Here is a 15,306-nt window from a genome sequence, read left to right as displayed (position 1 = left end):
AGGGAGGGAGGGGGAAGGAGAGGAAGAGAGAGGGAAAGGGAGGGAGGAGGAGGAGAGGGGGAGGGGGAGAGGGCAGGAGGACACGAAAAATGAAAGAGAAAGGAAGGAAAGTTACGCATGCGCCCTCATGAAGGCCTCCATCCCGCCTCTTCCTCTCCAGCGCGCACCTTTAGCCCCGCCCTCAGTCGGAGAAGCAAGACTTCCGGCCTTCTCCAGAGCGACTGCGGAAGTGCCCGGGGGTCGGCTTTTGCCCAGGCTGGGAGAGGTTGCTTGTATTCGCCCTCACAGCTGCTTCCGTCCGGAAAGATGCCGGGTCTGGCGGCCGCGAGCCCTGCCCCGTCCGCGACTCAGGAGAAGAAGCCGCTGAAACCCTGCTGCGCCTGTCCGGAGACCAAGAAGGCGCGCGATGCGTGGTCAGTGCGCCGCCGGGGTGGGGGCCCCGGCCTTCGGCTGCCTCTGCCCTTCGCCCTCTGCCCTCTGCCCCCTACCCTCTGCCCTCTGCCCCCTCCTTTGCTGTGAGGCTCCCCCAGAGTTAGAGGACCCCGTGGGTTTTCAAGTCAGCTGACTTGTCTATCTGTCCACGGTCCGACCCCGGGGCCCAGTGAACAGGGCCGGGGAGATGGCGGGGCCGGAGAGAGGTCAGGTCCGGCCCTCGATTCCTTCCTACGAGTAACTTCTCCGCGTCGGACGTGTGAAGCACTGCGTTAAAGTCCAAAGACGCGTTCGTGTGTAAAGATGATACCTGGATTGAAGGAGTTTTAGAAAGTCACACCACTGATTGCTACACCACGTGCTAAGGGGCTAAGGACAGATTTCACAAGACCAAAATAAAAACTGGGCGTTTCTAATTGCCCCCTCCACCCCCCAAATATCTGCAGATTATAGGATATGCAAAGTATGTTCCTTACATTTCTGAAATAGTCTCCGTCAACCTTTTTTTGTTTGTTTGTTTTAATGCGTGCAGGTACTGGGGCCTGTGTGCTGTCCCTAAGCTATTTATGTATTTTACCCTTTCAAAGCTAGCTCTCTGTAGTTTGAGCCACAGCTCTACTTCTGGCTTTTTGAATCTCACAGACTTTCCCACCCTGGCTGGCTTTGAACCGTGATCCTCAGATCCCATCTTTGGTGCCCGGCTCCTCCTTCAACCCTTGTAAGGCAACCAGATGTTTAAAAATTGACTCACCATTGTGGGCAAGGATGGGATGGGGAAAAGTAAAGGAAAGGGATGACATTGTCCAAAGAAGAAATGTACTCATTACCTGACTTGGGAAACGGAAATCCCTCTAGACAACACCTTAATAATAACAATAAAATTATACCTTAAAAGATCACTTCACCAGTTTACAACGTAGGTGATAGAAACATTTTCTAGATAATCACAAAAGGTTTTCTCACAGAGTATCTGTTGAAGAACAGATCTCATTGGAAAGATACCTCAGTAAGTAATGCCCCTTGTCCTCAGGGTAAGAAAACAGTTGGAAAAATAGGGGAAAAGGCAATGAACTAATAGTTGGTATAATGAGAGGTAATAAGATTTTAGGAGCCACTGTTTTTATCCATTCACAGCACTTGCCAAATAATACTTAGATGGAGAATTCAGACAGCAGTCTGATGCTGAAATTGCTCTAATGCTAACAGTCAGTGCTTGTTGAATCTTTGGGCCAAATAGCATTGTAATTAAGAGCCTAGAATAGAGTCAGGCTTTGACTTCTGATCTGCCAAGGTGGTGTCCTTGTGCAAGTTATTTAATAATGTCAGACTCATGTCTGTAAAATACACTGTTAATGTATCATCTGCCTCCAGGATTACTGTAAAGGTTTACCAATACAAACCACCTCAAGGTCCAACCTCAATATATGTAGCCTTCATGAAGGATCAGTGAATGCCAGCTGTTATTTTATAGGCACCTCACTATTCCAAGAAACCTCTCCCCATCAGGCAACCCTGGATCTACTGGAGGCTGGGAAAGATTTTAATGAATGGAGAAACCATCTTCTTCAGATTCTTTTAACATGCCTCAGGCTTTTCCTTAGCTTATAAACAAGAGTTCTTCTAATTGAATTTGACCTAACTTGATTATCTGCTAAAATTGAATTTGCTGGCCCTAGAAATAAAACTGTGTGGGCCTAGATTGGTTTTTGTTAATGCTTTGTTTTGTGCCCTCTTCCACCAGACAGGGTCTCACAAGGTACTCCAGACTAGCTTGAAATTTGTTCTCCTCTTGTCCCATTCTCCTGAGCGCTGGGATTACAGACCTGCACCACCACACCCTGTCCTAGTCTTTGTGAATTTTACCAGTGAAATTTTTTTTTCGTCATCAAAAAGGGATTCAGTTTTACATCTTGACCACTTGATGGTTATAACTACATTTATTTAGGCATGTTGGAATGTAGGACAGAAACCTAAAGTTAACCTCTTCTCTGCCCTTCATTCAACAAAAATATTTTAATTGATTTGTGTTATTCAGAGCAGTGTTCCTTAGATAGATCTAAAGGCAGTATTTGATATGCAGAATCATTTCTTCTGATCAGGTTTCCTGCTTCCCCCAAAACTAAGGCGGAACATTTTACAGGCATGACACTACCACAAGAGCATGTAAAAGCAACACTATTTGGGGTAACAACGTTTTTTTAAACAGCAGCTGCCCTTAGCCATGTTCTGCTTCAGCCTCACTGTACTTAGCAATCATTACCTGCTTTGATAAATAATAAGATCACTTTGCTTTATAGCATCATTGAGAAAGGAGAAGAACACTGTGGACATCTAATTGAGGCCCACAAGGAGTGCATGAGAGCCCTGGGGTTTAAGATTTGAAATGGTGAGCAGATTGCTTTAAATATGTCTATATCATTTTACAGATTTAGCAACCACTGGACAATAGACTAAGAGATAATTCAGCCAGTTAATCTACTCTATCAGTTTGTTTAAAATAATTAATAATATTAACTTCAGGTTCCAGTGGAGGGAAAAAATGTAGTAAGTTGCAAGGCATTCATTTAGTGAGTTTAAGAGGAGTATTTAACTTTCAAGGATTTAACAAAGGCCTTTATGTAGTCAGAGGAGCTCCTGCTGTAGGAAGTTCAGAATATTCCATTTCCCTAGTTATAGTACTAGAAAGTGTTCCCTATTTCTTGCTTCTAATATGGGTCTTTAGCAAGTAGAAGTATTACTTTCTGCAAACAAAAATGGAAGTGTTGCAATTTCTTTTATTTCATGTTTTAATAAAACTGAAACAGACTATTTAAAATAATTTTGAATACAAAATTTAGTGATGGGCTGGGATGTAGCTCAGTGGCAAAGCACTTGCCTAGCAAGTACAATGTCCTGGGTTTAATCCCCAGTACCAAAAAAGAAAAGACAAAAAAAAAAAAAAGAAAGAAAAATTAGTGATAAAAGAGACCTTCAGTGACTAGATTTTTACTTAAAAAAATCCTTAATAGCCATGTGTGGCTAGTCATCCCTCTGTCCTCAATACTATTACTTATGTAGTGTGTGTGTGTGTGTGTGTGTGTGTGTGTGTGTGTGTTAGAGAGAGAGAGAGAGAGAATTTTAGTCATTGTTTCACATCAACTAGAATGTAAAGTCTGACAAAGAGTTTACATTCCCATTCCATTCACTCTCATATCCTGACACTTGTAAAACTACCTGTCACGTAGTAGGTGCTCAATCAAGGATTATTAATTAAATGAGGAAATTAAGGCCTATAATAATGAAAAGACTCCTAAGGTGGGTTAAGCAGGATCAGAACTAGAACCTATCTCTGGGCAGACCTGCTCTGCTTTGTGCCTGGTCCTACACCCCACTGCTGCTTTTAACTCGTGATAGCTAAGAGATAATACCAAAGCCACATTCTGATTTCATAGTGATGGAGCCTGGCTTTTTTCCTTCTCACGTCTTTGCTGTCTCTCTGGAATTCCATGTATAGCCAGGCTTTCTCTGAAGTATAAAAAAGGAAGCATAAGCATATCTGTGCAGTAGAATATAAATATAACAGTTGCTTGACTGTTGCTTGAACAACCATGGGTTGTTTTTCTCACATAATAAAATCCAAAGAGTAATTGGGCTCTTCATGTCTTAGTATAATCCACCTAAGGGGAAAAATATTTTTTGAAACTTAAAAAAAAAAAATCCATTTTCTGGGGCTGGGAATGTGATTTAGTGGTAGAGTGCTTGCCTAGCATGTGTTCGGTTCCTCAGTACCACATGCACAGAAAAAACCAGAAGTGGTGCTGTGGCTCAAGTGAGCAAAAGAAGCTCAGGGACAGTGCCCAAGCCCTGAGTTCAAGCCCCAATGCTGGCAAAAAAAGAAAATCCATTTTCTATATGTAATGGGTTAAAATCATAGACTTAAAAATAAGCCATTAACAACTAAAAGAAAGAGTGGGCTGAAGGGAGAAAGGCCGTGTCCCCTCACTGATAACAACTGTCTGGGCTGTAAGTCTTGAGGCTTCATTTGGTTTTCCTATAGTGCATTTCATCAGGTTTTACTCCAGTGGTGTTTAACTGACATCAAGACATGAACCTCTGGTTGCACTTTTTTTCAATTAGAAACAGAGAGCCTTAATATATTTTGTGATTCAATATATAATATGATAAATCTTTATATATGAGTGATATACTTAAGTGGCCGTTAGACTAGATGGTTACTTAAGTCCTATGTTGGATCATTTGGTAAAATAGTAAAAATATATGCTAACTTAAGGAACAAGAACTTCTCGTGCACTTCATGTGAGCCATGCATGTGATAGAATGGTAGCATACATTCAAAAGGACCAGAAGATAGTATGGTTTTCATTGTGTTTTCAAGGCAACGAGTAAGTGGGATAGATTTATTTTACATTTGTTTGTAAAATCTTTAAACTTGGAAAATTGATAACAAATTGACTGTGTGACATCTCTTTAATTTTTTGAACCTTATTTTCCCCATCTATCAACAGAGATAATATTAAATACCCCAACTATTTCATAGAGCCGTTACAGAGATTAAATGGTATTTGTGTGTGTGTTGGCACACGTGTGCATATATGCACATGCATGCTATGTAAATTATAAAATAGAAACTAGAGTCAACCTGTACATAGTAAACTGTGGCTATAAACCTTTAGTTGAAGTTGAAGTCTGTTAAATGAATGTCCTGTTTATATAGTTTTGAATCTCAGTACTAGAGCAACATTATGAGTCCCTGTGGGATCTGTTTAAAATAAAATTAACTATGCTGCTCTGGGAACAACTTCAGGGGAATGCAGTTTTGCAAATGTAGAGTTTTCCAGCAATGACCATGAAAAAAATTTTTTTCAGGGTACTTTTTTTTATTTAAGAAAAATCTTCTGGGAGTAAATAAGCGAAGTTAATTTGAATGACTGGAAATCATGTCCATGTAACCAAAAAGTCCATACACTTTCTGCGTATTTACAACACAGCATTCAGTGTCAACTCCGTTTGGTTTTATTAGGCTGGCTTTGTATCTATTCTCTGAAAAATACTCCCCAAAATAATACAATAGAATTAATATTTTTGGACTGGAAAACTCCTAATATCTTTTCTAGCCTTGCCAAAATATTCCTGTTGACCATTTTTTTCTTTTTCCAAGAATATTAAAAACCATTTTAAACATTTAGTTTTTAATTAACATGAATTTGTCTTGTGTTACTATTTATACTCAGATTTGACAAATTACTTAGTGATTGAAATACTGAGTTACAACATCCAAGTGTGATTGGAAAAATAAATAGGCTTTAAATTTGTGACATTACAAAATGAAATGTCTGTAATAATGAAAGTCCCATTCTGAATCACACTTAGAAACAGAGTAATTATGATATACAAATAAAGCATGCCTAAATAAATCCTACTTCCATTTAATAGGTCATGACAGATGGATGCAAATAAATACATGTTTGAAGAATTAAATGATTTTTTTGTGCCAGTCCTGGGGCTTGAACTCCATCCATCCATCCATCCATCCATCTACCTTTGATCTCTCTATCACAGTACAGAGACACACTTATACATATACAGGCCAATTTCTAAGTCAGTGAAACTATTTGCTTATGAAAATTTCTTAATTCAAAAACCTATGTAGATTTTAATGTTAATCCCAAGCAAATTATTTTTGTAACTTGAACTCACTAGATAGGAACTAAGATTATTGCTCCTCTTTTATATTTTTTCATATAATAGTAGACAAATTAAGCCAGTCTTACCCAGAACTGTGGCCTGTTGACTCAGAAACTCTTAGATGATTTTTAAGTACATCTTTTTTAAACAATCAGTGACCCAAACTAAAGAAGTAATAGGGAATGTGCTAAATATAAATTATCTGACTATTTCACTACAAAGGCAGAGACTTGAAAACTACTTAGAAAAATATGAGTGTGATGGTAATGATTCTACATAATTTTTCCTATCTTCTGACTTTTTCTTACTGAAAAAGAAAGTAGACAAATCTGACACCTGATTCCAAATATCAGAAAGATGGATGGCTAGTCTCTTTTTGCCTGTATGAGTGACAAGACACCTGGAAAACCCATTTTGTAGGGTAAACTCAAATGAAAGAACTAGTACTGAATAGTGATGAGATTTACTTACTAAGTTTAACCACACTTAATAGTTCAGTGTTTAAAATATACCTGTACACACACAAAAAGAACTGTATATGAAAAATCCCAAGATAGCCAAAGGTTACTTTCTACCAAGCAAGTATCTTTCTTAATAGATATTTACTCATATCTAGATAATGCTTAGATAAAGAAGACAACCCCTCCTGTCAAGGACTTTACATTCAGCCATAGGACTAAGAGGATTATATCCAGGGTTTTCACAATGTAGGTAGCCCTTTTGTATGTTGTCAGTGGCAAAAGGATAGGACATTATTGAAATGTTAAATGGCTTCATTTTAGGTGGTAGTTCGGGCCCAAACCTTTTCTTAGGTGTATTCTTTTGAACTCCTTCCTTCCTTTTTTTTTGGGGGGGGGGTGGGGCAGTTGGGGGCTTGAACTCAGGTCCTGAGCATCGTTCTTGACTTCTTTTTGCTCAAGTCCAGCACTCTACCACTTCAGCCACAGTGCCACTTCTGGTTTTTTCTATAGATGTGGTGTTGAGGAATTGAACCCAGCGCTTTATTTATATGAGGCAGGCACTCTACCACTAGGCCACATTCCCAACCCATCTTTTGAGATTTTTAGAGCAGAGAGTTTAGTCTTCAGGGAGTCTTATCTTCCTATTAAGTTAGATAACGGGAACACTAGATGAGGGTGCATTAGACTGACGGTTTAGCATTGTTGTCATTTTAGGATTAGGAGTGGAAGAGAGCTGTTTGGAGAGGCACTGCCAGACTGTACCAGAACCCTGTCTTCTGATACTATCCCTTTTTGATCTTTCCAAAGGAAATTTTAAAGGGTTGCCCTTACTTTGTCCTTGGGATTAAGGATAGGAACTTTCCACAGGAATTGTGTTGTATACTGAATTGACCTTCTGCCTTACACTTCCTGGATCTTTGCCAAATATTTTTGATCAGCAAAGAGGGATTTGCAAATCTTCTGTTGAATATCTGTAAAAAAAAAAAATGTTTTAGCATTTTTTGGAAGATATATTTGAGGGGAAAATTTTTTTTTATCTTACCAAAAGCTTCTAAGGACTAAACAATGTAATGAAAAGTTTCAGGATGTTTTTAATTAGGATAAACTAGAATTATAAAATGTAGATCTATCATGACTGGTTTAGAGTAATGATGGTAACTAGTTAATAATACTTGACTGTAGCATTCATTTCTAGTGGTCTTAAGTCTCTACCTCCACAGATCTGATCTGATGTTTGAAATCTGACTTTCTAAAATAAATCTTTTCTGTAGGTGGCCTGCACTGTGAATGAATAATCCCTGAAGAATGAAGAAGATTAAATCATTTTGGGAGTTGTTTCGTGAACTTTGATAAATGGATAAAGTATTTATAATTTATTAAAAAAAGAAAATTTCCATGGTCAGAGATCTTTAGGTGTGTTTCTTTTTGTGTTTCTCACATAGCCAAATGTCTCCTAAAGATGTATTACTTACTCCTTAACAAGTGTAACCACAATCTTGTGACTGGAATTTCTTTCATTTGTTATCATGTTGTTCCAGGAACTATGGATGTTCATTGTTAGCAGAAAACACACTTTCTCAACCAATAGAATCTCTATAATTAGGTACATGGAGGAGTCAATACTCTTTGCCTGTTCAGAATAAGTATGGCAGTGATATCCTTTCGTTTATGAGTCATATTTGCCAGGCTTGAAAGTATGTCCCTATAATCCTAACACTCAGAGGATTCCAAGTTTGAGGCCAGCCTGTGGCACTTATTGAGAACATATCACAGGAAACCAAAACAAACAGGAAAAAGAAATCACACATTTTGGTTTTAGATTATTAAATTTTGTTTTTGTTTATTCTCATGTGGTACTTGGGATTAAACCTATGGCCTTACCAATGCTAGGCATTCCCTGTACCTTTGAGCTACTTCCCCACTCCTTTATCCTTAACTATATCAAAGGCAGGCACTGGAAGAAGCTTTAGTCTTAATATCTAAGTCAGTATTGTTCTTTGCTAGTTACAACATTTGGAAAAGTATCTTAGGCTTTAGACCAGATTAGGCTTGAAAAATCTTAACTAGCATCATTGATGTAATGTGAATAGTTACATTGTAGAATGGACCAAGATCAGAAGTTTAGTGCCTAGAAATAAGATAGTTATTATTAAGAGGCTGGCTTTGAACTATAGCAAACAGGTTCACTAGCCTGTTATGTGATGTCAGTAAGCCCTAGTGTCTGAGTTTGCTTTTTTTCATCTGAAAAGAAACAATGAATAATTTAAAAGATAATGAGAGCCCAGTACCTGTGGCACATGCCTACCATCTTAGCTACTTGGCAGGCTGAGATTAGAAGGATCACAGTTCAAGGCCAGAACACACAGAATAGTTTGAGAGACTTTCTCAACAAAGACTTGGATGCAATGATATACTGTTACCCTAGCTACATAGGAAGCTATGAATGCCTTGAGAGAAAGTGAGACACTTTGAAAAATAACAAAAATCAGGACTGGGGTTGTGGCTCAGAGATAAGAATGTCTGCCTGGCAAGCACAAGGAACCAAGATTAAACCCCGGCACCACTATCAAAATAAAACAATGTAAGTACTAATTAAAATAGTATATAGCTTGGCGCCAGTGGCTCACCTGCATTACTAGCCACTCGGGGGATCCGAGGATTGTAGTTCAAAACCAGCCCAGGCAGCAAAGTCCATGAGACTTTTATCTCCAGTAAACCACTCAGAAAAAGCTAGAAGTGGTGCTGTGGCTCAAGTGGTAGAATGCTAGACTTGAGCTCAAAGAGGCTCAGGGACAACACCCAGGTCCTGAGTTCAAGCCCTAGGACTAGCCAAAAAAAAAAAGTATGGAAAGTATTTGGTACAGTAATATTGTTTTAGTAGCCTACAGTTTGATTCTCTTCATATTTTTACTCAACTCTTCATTTGTGTTTAATACATTTTAGTGAGCATTTCATAATTTATAGGGAATTTTTCTAGATAAAGGATCTTGGACTCTCAAGTATAAACTAACTTGCTACTTGATGCAGATTCTTGATAATTTGTCCTGGAACTATAAAAAAAAAAAACAAAGGTCTATAACCTCTTAATACATATTCTGGACTTTTCCTCTGCATTTTTTACTTTTTTGTAGGGTAAAGAAAGCAACAGCCTTTGTACAGTCTCACTGCTGTAGCCAAAGGTGGCCTGCAACTTATGATCCACCTGCCTTAGACTCCTGAATGGTAGGATTCCATGCATGTGCTACCATGCCTAGCTATATACATTTTTAAGACTAAAATGGGACAGTTTTCTATATTTTCTAAATATAATCTATTTTTAATGAAACTGGGACATTGTCTTTTGCCCTCAACATGTTTTTACCATAGGCGAGTACAGCTCTACAAAGGTGTATGTATTCCTTCTAGCTTACCATCCTTGAGCCAGAATGTTTTATAGGATGCCTGCTGTGTGTCGGCTGCCTCCCCCTCTAGAATTCAGTCTGGAAGATAACACATACCAAATATATAACATTCTGGTTGTATGTGTGTGGTTTTGTTTTGCTGGTTGGTTTTATAACAATGAAGAGGAGATTGCCCAAAAGCCTACCAGTCTATCAAAGGACTACTTTTTCTATTGTTCCAGTTCTGGGACAGTACCTGGGCATTGTCCCTAAGCTTCTTTGCGCAAAGCTAGTTCTCTATCAGCTAGAGCCACAGTACCATTTCTGGCTTCTTGGTAGTAAGAGTCTCACAGACTTCCCTGCCCTGGCTGGCTTTGAACCTCCATCTTCAGATCTCAGCTTCCTGAGTAGCTAGGATTATAGGTGTGAGCCACCAATGCCTGGTCAAAAGGACTAGTTTTTTAGTGACCTTTTATACATTTTCCCTGCATGTGTACACACTTTGGACTTTGTTTTTGTTTGGGTTTTTTTTTTCTTTTTGCTATTCTGGAATACTTCTACCGTGGAGTATCATAGGGAAGTCTTACAAGTGTCATTTGCTAATCACTTAGCTAAGGATGAACTAGAAGCTACAACTTTTGAAGGCTTTTGATGAGTACTGCCTGACTGATGCATAGGAAGAATGCATGACCTTTCCCACAGTTAGAATTAATCTCAACGGACTTTTTGCAGTATGTAAGCCTTCTCACAGATGATGTGCAACATTTGAAAAACGAATTTGGCTTCCTATGAGGAGACAACCATGTGCTACTATATCCCTGTGCTACATCCTTATTAATAATATTTCCTGAACTCCATAAGTTATATTTACAGTTCATTTCTAGTAGTTCCCTTTGTAGTGACCTTGAAATGTTTGGAAAATTAATGGAAACATGACCACATCCTTAGGCAAAAGCCTAGGATTACCATCACAGGCCTGGGAGAGGCTGATGGAGAACTGTAATTCCCATTTTACCAGAACAGGTATTCTAGCCCTGGGCAAAAGGAAATCATCCTGGCCAAATGGCTACTGACCTGGGATGTGAGTCTAGATCATTAGACTTAAAAAAAAAAATTATACCAGGGACTGGGGATATGGCCTAATGGTAGAGTGCTCGCCTCGTATACATGAAGCTCTGGGTTCGATTCCTCAGCACCACATATATAGATAAAAGCCAGAAGTGGCACTGTGGCTCAAGTGGTAGAGTGCTAGCCTTGAGCAAAAAGAAGCCAGGGACAGTGCTCAGGCCCTGAGTTCACACCCCAGGACTGGCGACAAAAACAAAACAAATTAAAAAAATTTATACCAGATGTCCAACATAAACCACCTATTTATATGTTCATTTAGTATATATTTAGTGAAGGCTGAGCACATGGAAGAACAGCCCTAGGTGTTGAGTGTTTATGGGTGAATCAGACATACATGCTATCCCCAAGGAAATGAGAAGCTGGTTCTTTTACTGAAGACACACCACCAACTATCTGCTACATAGTGGATGAACATGAGCCCTGTGCTCAAAGAGTATAGACTGGTGAGTATATGAAAATGATACATAAAAATAATAATTGATGGTTATCCAAGGTACTTCAAGTTTAATATTTGATGCTATTATGTTTATCCAAGATACTTCCCTCATGTTCATGTGTAACTGCTTAGGGTTTCTTTGGCAGTAAAAACTCTAGTTCTCTCCATCTGTGTTATCATTGATGCTTTTGACAAAAAAATAGAGAATTCTCACATAAAGTTAGGGCAAAGTCTGGATATAGCAGTGCCATCCAACTCGTTATTTTCATCTCAGAGCTCACTTTTCCCTCTTCCAAGACTGATGAAACCAAGATTGTGCTTTCTCATTCAAGACCAGCAGAAGAGGAAAAGAATTCTCCAGAACTCTTCAGCCCCTCTTAAAGGTTATACATTTCTTTATGAAACGATAAAATATTTGTAAGCAGAGTGACCAATGCTATTTGGTGTAAACAGTTCCTCTCAGATCTTATTAGATATCTGGGCAAAACTGAAAACCTGTTACAAAGGAGCAAGAACTAAATAGATACTGAGTTGGCAACCGTTGTCTGCAAAACTGCCTTGTTCATGTAACTGTCAGGTCATCCTGAATAATTAAATTGAATTCCTCTCATAGTTGTCTCAAACTTCAAAGAAAAAAAAATAGAACTTGAGTTGTATGATGTTCACGTGTGTGTGTGTGTGTGTGTGTGTCTGTGTCTGTGTCTGTGAGAGAGAGAGAGACAGAGACAGAGAGAAAGAGACAATCCTAGGGTTTGAACTCAGGGCCTGGGTGCTGTCCCAGAGCTTTTTTGCTCAGGGCTAGGGATGTACCACTTGAGTGACAGCTCCTCTTCCAGCTTTTTGGTGGTTAATGGATGATAAAAAGTCTCATGGACTTTCCTATCTAGGCTTGCTTCAAACCTTGATCCTCAGATCTCAGCCTCCTGAATGGCTAGGATTGCCAGCGTTTGGCTGTTGTTCAGATTTTGCAAAATAAGACAATTAGCAAATGTTCAGAGGAGTGTTCCATCAAGAATAATCCATACATACACCTGAATCTGTATGTGTTTGGTTCCAAGAACACACAACTACATGGACATAAGAAATACAGAAGTATACCTTACTCCCTTTCATGGAGTTTGTAGATTGAGAGTCCCAGGTTTATGATGACGATTCAGTAATATGTTCTATTTATGTGTTCTTTGTCCTCATTCTTAGGCATATCTCATGGCCACAGCAACTGCCCAGATATTACATTGTCACACAGCTGTACTCAGGCTAGGCCTCCATAATGTCTAAGGTGGGTTTTCCTACCACAAGCTCTGCCAGTTCTTCCTTTTCCACCTCATTGGTCACATATTCACTCTCACTTAATCAAACCAATGAGATGCTGGGCTTGTCTTCTGCACATCTTTGTTCAGGGCCTGGCAATGAGTGATTCTGCTAATGCAAAACCAGAATTCCCTAAACTAAAGAAAAAATAAAATAACTTGCATGTCTCCTTGAGATGAACTTGCAAGTATATGTCAAGAATTTAAAGTCACAACTGTTTTAATTCTGCATTAGGAAACTATTCATTTCAAGCCCAGTGGTGAAGAATTACTTTGTTTCTTTTATGCTCATTTATTACAGATCAATAGTAATAAAGTTGAAGCAGTAATGCACTTTGAGCTGAGTACTGATGACTATAATCCTAACTCTCACCAGGCCAAGATCAGATGGATTGTAGTTCAAGGCCAGCCCAGGCAGCAACAAACAATAACAACAACAACAACAACAACAAAAACCACTTGCCTTCAAGGGCTGGGGATGCAGAGTGCTTGCCTCACATGCATGAAGCCCTAGGTTGGATTCCTCAGTACCACATAAACAGAAAAGGCTGGAAGTGGAGCTGTTGCTCAAGTGGTAGAGTGCTAGCCTTGAGCAAAAGAAGCTCAGGGACAGTGCCCAGGCCCTGAGTTCAAGCCAAAGGACTGGCAAAAAAGAAAAGAAAAAAAAAAGCTTGCAAAACTTCATCTCTATAATAAACCTGTATAAAGCAGGGCTAAAGACATGGCTCAGGTGATAGAGCCCCAGCTGAGCAAGAAGCAAGCAGCACAAGGTTTGGAGTTCAAACCCCAGAATCAAACAATTGCCCAAATTCCTGCCCAGGCTTGGAAGATGAAGTTCAGCTGTCTGGATTTATAACCTCTGCCTCATCTCCCACAGCTGCTGCTGCTGCACCTCTGACAAAGCTGCTCTCGGTCACTGGAATCACATATTTTTGTTTTAGATTTTGTTCCCCTGTCCTGTGATGCTCTCCGCTGAGCTGGGGAACACCTAATCCTCATTTCAGGCCAGCTTAAATGTCACCTTTCCTGCAATATTCTCCCTCAATCCTTGGTGTCCTCATCAGTGGTATTTTTCTTTTGAACTCAATATTATGTGACTGCAGGTCTCCTGGGTCATCCTTCTCTTGCAGACAAAAAGAAAAATCCTTTAAACATGGTAATTATCTTAGGTTCTCCCTTTATATCCCATGTCATCAGCACACAGTTTATCTTGAAATAAATACTTACTGATTGAAGCAACTTAACAAATTACATTATTGGGGAGGGGTTTCCTCTAAATATTGCCCAATATACTATTTTCATGTGTATAGATAGGAACATTATTTTGATGTAATAAAATTTTCACTTCTATCAAATCTGACTTTCAAAGCAATGTTTTATTGTTGTATTCTAATCATAAATCCTGACTGATGGGTATGGATGGCATATTTATACTTAATAAATGATTCTTGGAGTCATGTCTAAACAGCATATGAAAATCTTGTGTAGTGATAAATGTATATAGCTACATATAAGCTCCCAAAAGTCTCAGCAGGATATTATTCCATCACTGGGAGTATATGATTTAGACTCACACTGACTTAGCTTTAATCCCTCTTTGTGCACTACCTCTGTAATCCTGAGCAAGAGCCTTATCTTCTAGGCCAGCACTATACCACTTGAGCCACATCTCTAACCTCCTTATCGTCTCTAAACCTGATTCTTCTATTAAAGAAAGAAAAGGTAAAGGAGAGGAGAAGGGAAAAAAGCATAAGAGAAAGGAGGACTGCATGTGATGGTGCATGTCTATAATCTCATTATTTGGGAGGTGAGAGGCAAGATGATCAAGGCCACTGTTGGTCAGATAGATAACTGTCTTCAAAACAAAACAAAAAAAAGGCAAATAAGCATCTTGGGATAGCCTTCAGAATCCAAAGCAGCTTCATAAACATGAGCGCCCTCTGCTCAATAATCACATGTGGATTGGCAGAGAAGCCCACTGAGTTTAGTCTGGGCAGGAGACTAAGTGAGCAGTAGTTAACAGGTCTGCCTGTCTCTTTAAAGGTTGAGGCCAACTTACTGGGCGGGCTTGCTGAGAAAGAGGACCTGCTTTGAAATCTGATCCTGGGCAGGGCCTTGGTTTCTTCTCTGCACCTGTGCCCTGCCTTTCCAGCTCACAGATGGCAGGGACTCAAACCCAGGAGCTGGGGGCATGACTAGGGTGGATGGATGAGCAGCTGCTGCTTATTCAAACATGCTGGTTCATTGGGAAGCCAGCGAGGGACAAAATCAGCACATGGGAATCCCCGCACTCCACTGCTCTGATGACACCGTGGCCCTGCCATTGTCTTGAGGGAGGCTTGGGGTATTTCTTCTCTGATCAGTCCTGCCCTTTTCCTTTACCTATGTGTGTGTGTGTGGCGGGGGGGGGGGGGGGGGGGGTGTACTGTGACTTAAACTCTGAACTCAAGGTCTTGAGCTCTTACTTGACTTTT

At 39.6% G+C, this 15,306-nt stretch overlaps 1 protein-coding gene across 1 annotated transcript; it reads left to right on the top strand.

Annotated features, from left to right (window-relative positions):
• Nucleotides 1-200: 200 nt before the first annotated feature.
• Nucleotides 201-7,980, top strand: LOC125351734 (cytochrome c oxidase copper chaperone). Its single transcript, XM_048346704.1, has 3 exons — nt 201-413; nt 2,730-2,818; nt 7,850-7,980. The coding sequence occupies exons 1-2, from the start codon at nt 307-309 to the stop codon at nt 2,812-2,814; spliced, it is 192 nt and encodes a 63-aa protein (XP_048202661.1). The 5' UTR covers nt 201-306; the 3' UTR covers nt 2,815-2,818; nt 7,850-7,980.
• Nucleotides 7,981-15,306: the final 7,326 nt, after the last annotated feature.

This window comes from Perognathus longimembris, chromosome 5 (assembly GCF_023159225.1).
Source record: "Perognathus longimembris pacificus isolate PPM17 chromosome 5, ASM2315922v1, whole genome shotgun sequence".
NCBI classification, from domain to species: domain Eukaryota; kingdom Metazoa; phylum Chordata; class Mammalia; order Rodentia; family Heteromyidae; genus Perognathus; species Perognathus longimembris.
The sequence above is the reverse complement of the archived record's forward strand: the minus strand, read 5'-3'. Positions and strand labels throughout refer to the sequence as shown.

Bases quoted from the DNA above. Each gene is read 5' to 3' on its own strand.
- LOC125351734 (XM_048346704.1), top strand. From the start codon at position 307: ATGCCGGGTCTGGCGGCCGCGAGCCCTGCCCCGTCCGCGACTCAGGAG. The intron at 414-2,729 runs GTCAGTGCGCCG...TTTGCTTTATAG, and splicing joins AAGAAGGCGCGCGATGCGTG to CATCATTGAGAAAGGAGAAG.